The 12410-nt window shown below is 45.5% G+C and overlaps 1 protein-coding gene and 1 non-coding gene across 4 annotated transcripts in view; both read left to right on the forward strand.

Moving 5' to 3' along the window:
- Nucleotides 1-10665, forward strand: part of LOC105478328 (polycomb group ring finger 6) — a 51345-nt gene extending 40680 nt beyond the window's left edge. For all 3 annotated transcript variants that reach the window (XM_071069189.1, XM_011735478.2, XM_071069190.1), the window contains one exon: nucleotides 9500-10665. In XM_071069189.1, coding sequence (XP_070925290.1) covers nucleotides 9500-9556 — 57 coding nt within the window. In that variant the 3' untranslated portion in view covers nucleotides 9557-10665. The remainder of the gene's footprint in view (nucleotides 1-9499) is intronic.
- On the forward strand, nucleotides 449-581 carry LOC112426056 (U11 spliceosomal RNA). The gene has a single exon (XR_003017321.2). It is a non-coding gene; the product is annotated as a U11 spliceosomal RNA (small nuclear RNA).
- Nucleotides 10666-12410: the final 1745 nt, after the last annotated feature.

Genomic DNA, 12410 nt, shown 5'->3' on the forward strand with positions numbered 1-12410 from the left:
TCTAATGTATTTCTGAACCTATCGTGGAAAATTGTTGTTTTTTTTTTTTTTTTTTGAGACTGAGTTTCGCTCTTGTTGTCCAGCCTGGAGTGCAATGGTGTGATCTTGGCTCACCGCAACCTCCGCCTCCTGGGTTCAAACAGTTCTCCTGCCTCAGCCTCCCGAGTAGCTGGGTTTACAGGCATGCATCACCACGCCCAACTAATTTTGTATTTTCAGTAGAGACGGGGTTTCTCCGTGTTGGTCAGACTGGTCTTGAACTCCTGACCTCAGGTGATCCACCAGCCTCAGCCTCCCAAAGTGCTGGGATTACAGGTGTGAGCCACCGCGCCTGGCCACAAAGATTGTTTTAAGAGCTATATGACTCGGAGAAGCTTATGAAGTACTAATGAAGATTTGATGAACTCTCAAACAAATTTTTGTTTGCTAGAAATACAATTATTGGGATAAAAAGGGCTTCTGCTATGAGTGGCACACATAGGGCATCATTTGCTCTTTGTGCCAGAATCAACATCAAGAGATTTCAGAAGCACAATTTTTTGGTACTTGGGTAGCTGATGATCATTGGTCCTGGAGCCCTTACTTGTTGTGTAAATTAGACAGTTGTGACTTTTTTTTGTTTTTGAGACGGAGTCTCGCTCTGTCAACAGGCTGGAGTGCAGTGGCATGATCTTGGCTCACTGCAACCTCCACCTCCCGGGTTCAAGGGATTCTCCTGCCTCAGCCTCCCAGGTAGCTGGGACTACAGGTGCCTGCCACCACGCCTGGCTAATTTTTGCATTTTTAGTAGAGACAGGGTTTCACCGCGTTAGTCAGGATGATCTCGATCTCCTGACCTCCTGATCCACCCGCATCAGCCTCCCAAAGTGCTGGAATTACAGGCGTGAGCCACTGCGCCCAACTGTGACTTTTTTTTTTCCTTCTTTTTGGAGACAGAGTCTTGCTCTGTCACCAGGCTGGAGTGCAGTGGCCTGATCTCGGCTCACTGCACCTCCTCCTTCTGGGGTCAAGTGATTCTAGTACCTCAGCCTCCCAAGTAACTGGGACTATCGATGTCCCACCACACCAGCTAATTTTTTTTTTTTTTTTTTTTTTTGAGATGGAGTCTGGCTCTGTCGCCCGGGCTGGAGTGCAGTGGCCGGATCTCAGCTCACTGCAAGCTCCGCCCCCCGGGTTCCCGCCATTCTCCTGACTCAGCCTCCCGAGTAGCTGGGACTACAGGCGCCGCCACCACGCCCGGCTAGTTTTTTGTATTTTTTTTAGTAGAGACGGGGTTTCACCGTGTTCGCCAGGATGGTCTCGATCTCCTAACCTCGTGATCCGCCCGTCTCGGCCTCCCAAAGTGCTGGGATTACAGGCTTGAGCCACCGCGCCCGGCCTAATTTTTGTATTTTTAATAGAGATGAGGTTTCACCATGTTGGCGAGGCTAATCTCAAACTCCTGGCCTCAAGTGATCTGCCCACCTCAATCTCCCAAAGTGCTGGGATTACAGGCATGAGCCACCACACCTGGCTGACAGTCTTGGCCTATTGGGTAAATCCAGGTTTCTGCTCCCTCTTAGGGCTGTGTGGTGTGATGCACGTTTCTAGGTTATGTGATTGTGTGGTTTGTTGTATTAAATGTTGTGGGTGATTATAACACAAGGACAAACATTTTGTGTATCTAAGTATAGAAAACATATGGTAAAGATCTTTATTAAAGACAAGAAATGCGGCTAGGTGCGGTGGTGGCTCATGCCTATAATCCCAGCACTTTGGGAGGTGGGGTGGGAGAATCACTTCAAGCCCGGGAGGTCGCAGCTGCAATGACCCATGAGTGACTCTGTACTCCAGCATGGGCAACAGAGCAGGACCATGTCTCAAAAAAAAAAAAAAGAGGCCGGGCACAGTGGCTCACACCTGTAATCCCAGCACTTTGGGAGGCAGAGGCGGGCAGATCATTTGAGGTCTGGAGTTTGAGACCATCCTGGCCAACATCCTGAAACCCCATCTCTACTAAAAATACAAAAATTAGCTGGGCGTGGTGGCGGGTGCCTGTAATCCCCCCTACTTGGGAGGCTGAGGCAGGAGAATCACTTGAACCCAGGAGGCAGAGATTGCGGTGAGCCAAGATTGCACCACTGCACTCCAGCCTGGACGGCAGAGCAAGACTTCGTTTCGAAAAGAAAAGTAATTCTTGGCCAGGCATAGTGGCTTGCTCCTATAATCCTAACACTTTGTGGGGCCGAGATGGGAGAATGATTTAACCCCAGGAGTTCCAAGACTGCCTGGGCAATATAGCGAATCCCGTCTTTGCAAAGGATAGAAAAATTAGCAGACATGGTTGTGCATACCTGTGGTCCCACAGGGAGGCTGAGGCAGGGGGATTGTTTGAGTCCAACAGTTCAAGACCAGCTTAGACAATGTGATGAAACCCCATCTCTACAAAAAAAATACAAAAATTAACCAGGTGTGGTGGCACATGCCTATAGTCCCAACTACTTAGGAGGCTGAAGGGGGAGAAGATCGATTGACCTGGGAGGTTGAGGTTGCAGTGATCCATGATCACACCACTGCACTCCAGCCTGGGTGACAGAGTGAGACCCTTTTTCAAAAAAAAAAAAAGAAAAGAAATACAATTCTTTTTTTTTGGTATCATTACCTATGTTCATTTGTCTCAGTGGAACAACTGCTCAAAAGAAGATATGAATATTATAAGAATTATCTTTTTTTCTTGTCCTCACAATCTGTTCCCAAGAATTATTTTCTTAATGTAAGTTATACAATTCCTTGGAAGAAGCAGAAAATATACACACATGCATAGTTATATGTGCATAATGTACATATGATATATTTTAATTGACATATAATGAAATGCGTGAGTTTCAACAAATACCTATCTGTTTAACTCAAACCCCTCCTTCACATACAGAACCTTTCTGTCACTCCCAGAGAGTTCTCTCATGCTCCTTCCCAGTTAATTCTTCTCCATAGCACCAAGGCAACCATTGTTCTGATTTTGTCACCAGAGATTAGTTTTTTATTTTCTTTCTTTCTTTTTTATTTTTTTTAAGACAAGGTCAGGCCAGGTGTGGTGGCTCACACCTGTAATCCCAGCACTTTGGGAGGCTGAGGTGGGGGGATCACCTGAGGTCAGGAGTTCGAGATCAGCCTGGCTAACATGGTGAAACCCTACCTCTACTAAAAATACAAAAAATTAGCCGGGCATGGTGGCGGACGCCTGTAATCCCAGCTATTCGGGAGGCTGAGGCAGGGAATTGCTTGAACCCGGGAGGCAGACGTTGCAGTGAGCTGAAATCGCGTGATGGCACTCCAGCCTAGGCAACAACAGCAAAACTCTTGTCTCAAAAAAAAAAAAAAAAAGACAAGGTCTCACTCTGTTGCCCAGCCTGGAATGCAGTGGCACAATCACGGCTCAGTGTAGCCTCAACCTGGGGGGCTCAATTGATATCTTCCCACCTTAGCCTCCCAAGTAGCTGGGACTACAGACTTTACAGATGTGCAGCACCACGTCTGGCTATTTTTAAAATTTTTTGTAGAAATGGGGTTTTGCCATGTTGCCCAGGCTGGTTTTGAACTCCTGAGATCAAGCAATCAGCCACCTCAGCCTCCCAAAGTGTTGGGATTATAGGTGTGAGCCACCATGCCTGACCTCTGTTTTTTAAAATAACAGTTTTGTTAAGATGTAATTCACATAATGTATTAGTCCATTCTCATGTTGCTATAAAGAAATACCTGAGACTGGGTGATTTATAAAGAAAACAGGTTTAATTGTCTCACAGTTCTGCAGGCTGTACAGGAATCATAGCAGCTTAGCTTCCAATCATGGCTGAAGGCAAAGACATGATAGGAACCAGGAGCAAGAGAGAGAATGAGGAGGGAAGTGCTACACGCTTTTAAACAACTATATCACACAAGGGGAAATTGTGCTAAACCATTCATGAGAAATCCAACCCCGTGATCCAATCACCTCTCACCAGGCCCCACCTCCAACATTGGGGATTACAATTCAACATGAGATCTGGTGGGGACACAGATCCAGACCATATCATTCCACCCAAATCATGCCCCCCCGCCCAAATCTCATGTCCTGACATTTCAAAATACAATCATGATTTCCCAATAGTCCCCGCCAAAGTCTTAACTCACTTCCAGCATTAACTCAAAATTCCAAAGTCTCATCTGAGACAAGGCTAGTTGCTACTGCCTATGAGCCTGTCAAATAAAAAACAAGTTAGTTACTTCCAGGATACAATGGGGGTATAAACATTGGGCAAATAACTCTCATTCCAAAAGGGAGAAATTGGCCAAAAGAATGAGGCTATATGCCCCATGCAACTCTGGAACACAGAACAGCAGCCATTAATTTTTTAATTTTTATTTATTTATTTTCTTTTTGAGATGGAGTCTCTCTCTCTGTCACTCAGGTTGGAGTGCAGTAGCGTGATAGGCTCACTGCAACCTCTGCCTCCCGGGCTCAAGTGATTCTTCCACTGCAGCCTCCCAGCTTGCTGGGACTACAGGTGCACATAACCAAACCTGGCTAATTTTTGTATTTTTTTGTAGAGATGGGGTTTTCACCATGTTGCCCAGGCTGGTCTCAAACTCCTGGGCTCAGGCAGTCTGCCTGCCTCAGCTTTCCAAAGTGCTGGGATTATAGGCGTGAGCCTCCATGCCTGGTCCTCATTAAATCTTAAAGTTCAAAATTAGCCAGGCATGGGTACGCTACTGTAATCCCACCTACTTGGGAGGCTGAGGCAGGAGAATTGCTTGAACCTGGGAAGCATAGGTTGCAGTGAGCAGAGATCACACCACTGCACTCCAGCCTGGGCAACAGAGCAAGACTGTCTCAGAAAAAAAAAAAAAACTGTAAAATCTCCTTTGTCTCCCCACCCTACATCCATGGTACATTGGTGCAAGGGGTGGATTCTCAAGGCCTTGAGCAGCTCCAACCCTGTGACCTTGCAGGATTTGGGCCCCATGGCTTCTCTCACGAGCTAGTGTTGAGTGCCTATGGCATTTTCAAACACAGGGTGCAAGCTGTCAGTGGATCTGTTGTTCTGGGATCTGGAGGACAGTGGCCCTCTTCTCACAGCACCACTGGGCAGTTCCCCAGTGGAGACCCTGTTTGGGGGCTCCAACCCCATGTTTCTTCTCCACACTGCCCTAGTAGAGGTTCTCCATGAGGTCTCTGCCACTGCAGCAGCCTAGACACCCAGGCTGGTCTTGAACTCCTGACCTCAAGTGATCTGCTTGCCTCAACTTCCCAAACTGCTGGGATTCCAGGTGTGAGCCGGCATTCCTGGCCAAAAAGAACATTTTAATTAATTTTATTTTTAAAAATTCAATAAAGATTTCCACAATAAACCATAGTCATTAAGTCTACAAATACATATGCAGTTATGCGTCACTTAACAATAGGGATATGTTCTGAGAAATGCATTGTTAGGCGATTTAATGATTGTGCAAGCATCACAGAATGTACTCAGATTAGGCATGGCTTATGCCTGTAATCCCAGTACTCTGGGAAACCGAGGCAGGAGGGTCATTTGAGCCCAGGAGTTTGAGACCAGCCTGGGCAACATGCTGAAACCCTGTCGCTACAAAAAATACAAAAACTGGCAGGACATGGTGGTGTGCACCTGTAGTCCCAGCTACTTGGGAGGCTAAAGTGGCAAGATCAATTTAAGCCTGGGAATTCAGGGCTGTGGTGAGCTCTGATCATTCATGCTCCTCTGCGCAACAGAGCAAGATCCTGTCTCAAAATAATAAATGAATGAAATAAACAAACTTTCTTTCTTTTTTTCTTTCTTTTTTTTGAGACAGGGTCTTGCTGTGTAATCTTGCTGTGTTGCCCAGGTTGGAGTGCAGTGGCATGAACATGGTTCATTGTAGCCTCAACCTCCTGGGCTCAAGCGATCCTCCTGCCTCAGCCTCCCGTGTAGCTAGTTACCAGAGGTGTGCCACTGGCTAATTTTTAAATTTTTTGTAGAGATGGGGGTCTCACTTTGTTGCCCAGGCTGGTCTTGAACTCCTGAGCTCAAGTGATACTCTAGCCTCAGCCTCCCAAAGTGCTGGGATTACAGGCATGAGCCGTGAGCCACCACACCTGGCCTTGAGTTTAATTTTTTTTTTTTTTTTTTTTTTTTTTGAGACAGGGTCTGGCTCTGTCACCTAGGCTGGAGTGCAGTGGCATGATTTTGGCTCACTGCAACCTCTGCCTCCCAGGCTCAAGTGATCCTCCCACCTCAGCCTCTTGAGTAGCAGGAAATATAGGCATGTGCCACCATGCCTGGCTAATTTTTGTATTTTTTGTAGAGACGGGGTCTTACTATGTTGCCCAGTGTGGTCTTGAACTCCTGGGCTCAGGTGATCCACCTGCCTTGACCTCCCAAAGTACTAGGATTATAGGCATGAGCCCCTGCACCTGGCCTTGAGTTTAAATTTCTTTAGATGGACATCTGCTCTCTCTGGTTTACCACTGATCTTCAACATTCCCTATTGACTTCACATACCTAACTTATGTATTCATTTATGTTACTGTCCTGGCACTTGTGGGCACTTGAATTTGTGAACCTTTTTCTAGAATTCTGGTGAGTTTTTACTGTAATTGCCAGGAACACAAACCAGATTGCCCTGAGTTGAGAACTGAGGAAGTGGAGTCATGGAAAAGCTTAGCAAAGAAGCAAAAGAGAGTAATAGCCGGAGCAGCACTGGAAATACAGGATATATGAGCTGCAACCCCTTCTCTGTGTTGCTCAATTCAGGTCTGTGGCACATTTCCCAATGACCTTTCCTTTTAGCTAGTTATCCACTATGCAGGAAATTAGAAATATTCCCTTAAAAAGGTGGATTATGGCCAGGCATGGTGGCTCATGCCTGTAATTCCAGCATTTTGGGAGGCCGAGGCGGGTGGATCACCTGAGGTCGGGAGTTCAAACTAGCCTGACCAACATGGAGAAACCCCGTGTCTACTCAAAATACAAAAATTAGCAGGGGGTGGTGACGCCGACCTGTAATCCCAGCTACTTGGGAGCCTGAGGCAGGAGAATCACTTGACCCCGGGAGGCGGAGATTGCAGTGAGCCAAGATCGTACCATTGCACTCCAGCCTGGGCAAGAGAGCGAAACTCCATCTCAAAAAGAGAAAAGGTAGATTGCTTGCCGGATGCAGCCTTGGTGAGAGCCAAAGAATTAAGACCTGGTATCAAGAAAGGAGATAGAACCCCACAAAAAGGAGATAAAAAGACTTCGATACATAGCATCTGGAATCATATAGTACGGGGGTTAAGTTGCCCAACTGCCCCGAGGGCATTCATTACTCTTTTTAAAAATTCTTTTTCCTTTTTTTTTTTTTTTTTAAATTATATAAGTAGAGAGGGGGTTTCACCATGTTGCCCAGGCTGGTCTTGAACTCTCTGTCTCAAGTGATCCACCCTCTTCGGACTCAAAGTGTTGGGATTACAGGCATGAGCCACTGCACCCAGCTGAGGGCATTCTTTAAGGAAGAAGTAAAACATATATATTTTAGGCTTTCATTAAATGAGTAAGTGTTTCAAAGCTTAATCAATTATTATAGTGGTGAGCTGCATTTATGTGGAAATGAACAGATGTGTGATGCGTTGTAGTAGTTGAGTTTTTTTTGGGACATCTAATGCTTAAGTAGTCTATTAAGAAGTCTAGGGCCGGGTGCGGCAGGTCACGCATGTAATCCCAGCACTTTGGAAGACTGAGGTGGGCGGATCACCTGAGGTCAGGAGTTTGAGACCAGCCTGGCCAATGTGGTGAAACCCTGTCTCTACTAAAAATACAAAAATTAGCCAGGCGTGATGGCAGGCCCCTGTCATCCCAGCTGGTCAAGAGACTGAGGCAGGAAAATCGCTAGAACCTAGGAGGCGGAGGTTGCAGTGAGCAGAGATCGCGCCATGAAGCTAAGGTGGGAGGATTGCTTGAGCCCAGTTGGTCAAGGCTGCAGTGAGTCCAGGTTTGCCACTGAACTCCAGCCTGGGCAACACAGCAAGACTTGGGAGGCTGAGGCAGGAGGACCATTTGAGATTAGGAGTTCGAGACCAGCCTGGCAAACATGGCGATGGTGACGAGCCAGACTCCGTCTCAAAAAAAAAAAGTCTGAACTGGATGTTTGCCTCGCACCTGTAATCCCACACTTTGGGAAGCCAATATGGGGGGATTGCTTGAAGCTCAAGAGTTTGAGACCAGCCTGGGTGACGTAGCAAGACGTCGTTTATACTGGGAAAAAAAAAATTTTTAAGTAGCCAGGCATGGTGGCACATGCGTATGGTCCCAGCTAGTTGAGAGGCTGAGGTTCGAGGATCACTTGAGCCTGGGAGATTGAGGCTGCAGTGAGCTATGATCACACCACTGCACTCCAGCCTGGGCAACAGAGTGAGACCCTGTCTCAAAAAAAAAAAAAGTCACTGTGGAAGGAAAAGTGTATCTCTTTTAGTTCATTTTGGAGAATCGTTTGATTGACTGTGTCTACATGATAGTTTCAGAATTGGGTCCTGAGAATCATTAAAAAGACATATTGACAGGCTAGTCTAGATGGCTCATGCTTGTAATCCCATCACTTTGGGAGTCTGAGGCAGGCAGATTGTTTGAGCCCAGCCTATGCAACATGGTGAAACCCCGTCTCCTACAAAAAATACAAGTGAGCCTGGTGGTGGTGCATGTCTATCATCCCAGCTATTCATGAGGCTGAGGTGGGAGGATTGCTTGAGCCCAGTTGGTCAAGGCTGCAGTGAGTCCAGATTTGGCCACTGAACTCCAGCCTGGGCAACACAGCAAGACCCTGTCTTCAAAAAAAAGAAAAAGTGGGGCTGGGTGTCAGGTCAGGTGTTCTGGTTCACGCCTATAATCCCAGCACTTTGGGAGGCTGAGGCAGGAGGATCATCTGAGATTAGGAGTTCGAGACCAGCCTGGCCAACATGGCGAAACCCTCCCTCTACTAAAAATATGGAAATTAGCTGGGCATGGTGGCATGCACCTGTAATTGCAGCTACTTGGTAGGCTGAGGCAGGAGAATTGCTTGAACCTGAGAGGCATAGGTTGCAGTGAGCAGAGATCGCACCACTGCTCTCCAGCCTGGGCAACAGAGCAAGAATCTGACTTGAAAAATACATACATACATACATACAAACAAAAATTAGCTGGGTGTGGTGGTGGGTGCCTGTAATCCCAGCGACTCGGGAGGCTAAGGCAGGAGAATTGCTTGAACCTGGGAGGCAGAGGTTGCAGTGAGCCGAGATTGCTTCACTGCACTCCAGCCTGGGCAACAGAGTGAGACTCCGTCTCAAAAAAAAAGCACATTCACAAGGAGTGTTTGGTGAATAAGAATCTATATGGTCCACTTATTTTCTTTAAATTAAAGAATTTCACCTTAGTGTTAGATTATTTAAAAAAAAAAAAGCCAGCTTTGATTTGATTATTTGCATTACTGGTTTGAAAGAACTGCAAAATCCTCTTTTTTTCTCCCTTTTCAGGATGGTCTGCTTGTCCTTCATTATGGTCTTGTGGTTTCTCCTCTGAAGATAACTTGAAGATTCTAGGCACGTTATGAGGAGGGAAACAAAGGAAGTTTCTGCAGGACTGCATCTCACCAAAGATTTCCATGAAATGTAATTGCTACCACTTTGCTGTTCAAGACATAACTTACCTATTTTTAGCACCAAGAATTATAGCATTTATAAGTACAACTTGGAACGATGGAATGCATCTGTTACTAGAGACTATATATAAAAAGCAGCCAAAACTCAGGGGAAATTTTTCAAAAATTGAATTTTAAAATTCCTTGTGATTTTAAATACTTTGACATTGATTTTGCTTCCCATCTTTGAAGTAATTGGTTAGTTTTCTTTGTTCAGCCATTTCAAGTTGGTAGTTGGGATATCTGCTGTCTGGGATGGCATCAGTTGGGCAGTCATCCTTTTGGAAGAGAAGTGTGCTTTTGAATGGAAGATTCAAAGCCAGTCTTTGTTAAACTGCAGGGTGTACTCTCAAAGACCAAAACTATTGGCCTCTTTTGTGTGTTGCCAGCATATTTTGAACTTGTATCTTTTTTTATACCAGCAACACTACAAAGGAGAAGTTACTCATTTCAAAATGGATGAATTGTTATTGGTGAAGAGAATCTGAGTTTATTGTCTGTGCCATAAACTTTCAGTGTAATAAGACTTATTCAATACATCTTCCAATAAGGGGTGCTTCTTTGTGACAATATTTTTATTTCTGACATTCATTTTATTTGGGCACATAGTATGGTTGTTGATACCTTGCAATAGTATTGCTTCTGAAAGTAATAAATAATTTTAGGAGAATTCGAGAAGTTTACAGAATTACTTATTCATTGTTTTCTTAGTAAGTCAGTTTAATGTTTATTTTTCTCATTATTTCATCACTGGAATAAAGAATAAGGGTGTTTGAGCTCACCTCCATGCAAAGACTTCAGTTTTAAAACATTATTTTGCCTAAAATTAGCATTGTGATGCTTTCTAAAAGAAATATTTTATAAACCCTGTTTCACAGCAGAATTTCTGAATCTGTATAGAGACTACTACAAACTTGGACAAAGATTGGCGATTCTTTGTAAAGAATTTGTGAATTGTGTATAAATTTCTTCTAACATTTAATAAAAATTTATTTTAACCTATTTGGAAATGTTAGTGTTTACTGTGGGTTTTTAAAAAAATAACCAGGCCAGGGCCGGGTGCAGTGGCTCATGCCTGTAATCCCAGCACTTTGGAAGACCGAGGCAGGTGGATCACCTGAGGTCAGGAGTTCAAGACCAGCCTGGCCAACATGGTGAAGCCCCATCTCTACTAAAAATACAAAAATTAGCTGGACATGGTGGCAGGCACCGGTAATCCCAGCTACTCGGAAGGCTGAGGAAGGAGAATTGCTTGAATCTGGGAGGCAGTGAGCTGAGATCGCACCATTGCACTCCAGCCTGGGAGACAGAGTGAGACTCCATCTAAAAAAAAAAAAAAAAAAAAAAAAAAACAAAACCAGGCCAGGCACTGTGGCTCATGCCTGTAATCCCAGCACTTTGGGAGGCCAGATGGGCAGGAGTTCGAAACCAGCCTGGCCAACGTGGCAAAACCCTGTCTCTACTAAAAATACAAAAATTAGCTGGGCATGGTGGTGTGTGCCTATATTCCCAGCTACTTGGGAGGCTGAGGCAGGAGAATCGCTTGAGCCCGGGAGACAGGTTGCAGTGAGCCAAGATTGTGCCACTGCACTCCAACCTGGGCGACAGAGTGAGTGAGACTCCATCTCAAAAAAAAATAAAAAATAAGCCAGGCGTGGTGGCTCATGCCTGTAATCCCAGCACTTTAGGAGGCCAAGACGGGCAGATCACTTGAGCTCAGGAGTTCGAGACCAGCCTAGGCAACATAGTGAGAACCCATCTGTACCAAAAAAAAAAAAAAAAAAAATTACCTGGGCATGGTGGTGCATGACTGTAGTCCCAACTACTCAGGAGGATCAATAGCCTGGGAGGTGAAGGCTACAGTGAGCTATGATCCTGCCACTGCACTCCAGCCTAGGCGACAGAACAAGACATTGTCTCAAAGCCTGATCTTTAATAGATACTTAGAATGTGCCATTTGTAACAAGTGAGTTGACTGAGAGTTGAAGAGATGTTAGTGTTTAAAAATTACTGTCTTTAGAACCCAGATTTGGTTGTTTTCAAGCATTACAGTTTTGTTTTTTTTTTGGAGACAGAGTCTAAAGGCTGTCACCCAGGCTGGAGTGCAGTGACGTGATCTCACCTCACTGCTACTTCTGCCTCCCAAATTCAAGAGATTCTTGTGCCTCAGCCTCCCAAGTAGCTGGGATTACAGGCCTATGCCACCACACACGGCTAATTTTTTTTTTTTTTTTTGAGACAGTCTCACTCTGTTGCCCAGGCTGGAGTGCAGTGGTGCAATCTCGGCTCACTGCAACCTCTGCCTCCTGGGTTTAAGTGATTCTCCTGCCTCAGTCTCCTGAATAGCTGGACAGGCCACCCGCCACCATGCCCAGCTAATTTTTTTATTTTTAGTAGAGATGGGGTTTCACCATATTAGTCAGGCTGGTCTCGAACACTTGACCTCGTGGACCTCGTGATCCACCCGCCTCAGCCTCCCAAAGTGCTAGGATTACAGGCGTGAGCCACTGTGCCTGGCCTAATTTTTGTATTTTTTAGTAGAGACAGGTTTGGCCATGTTGGCCAGGCTGGTCTCAAACTCCTGGCCTCAAGTGATATGCCCACCTTGGCCTCCCAAAGTACTGGGATTACTGGTGTGAGCCAACATGCCCGACCACATTACAAATTTTACCATTTCAGGGAAGAGATTATCCCCACAGAGACTCAGCTGTAGAGTTGGGGTAAGCATTCACTTTCCCCCTATTTTC

This window comes from Macaca nemestrina, chromosome 9, assembly GCF_043159975.1.
Source record: "Macaca nemestrina isolate mMacNem1 chromosome 9, mMacNem.hap1, whole genome shotgun sequence".
In the NCBI taxonomy this organism is placed as follows: domain Eukaryota; kingdom Metazoa; phylum Chordata; class Mammalia; order Primates; family Cercopithecidae; genus Macaca; species Macaca nemestrina.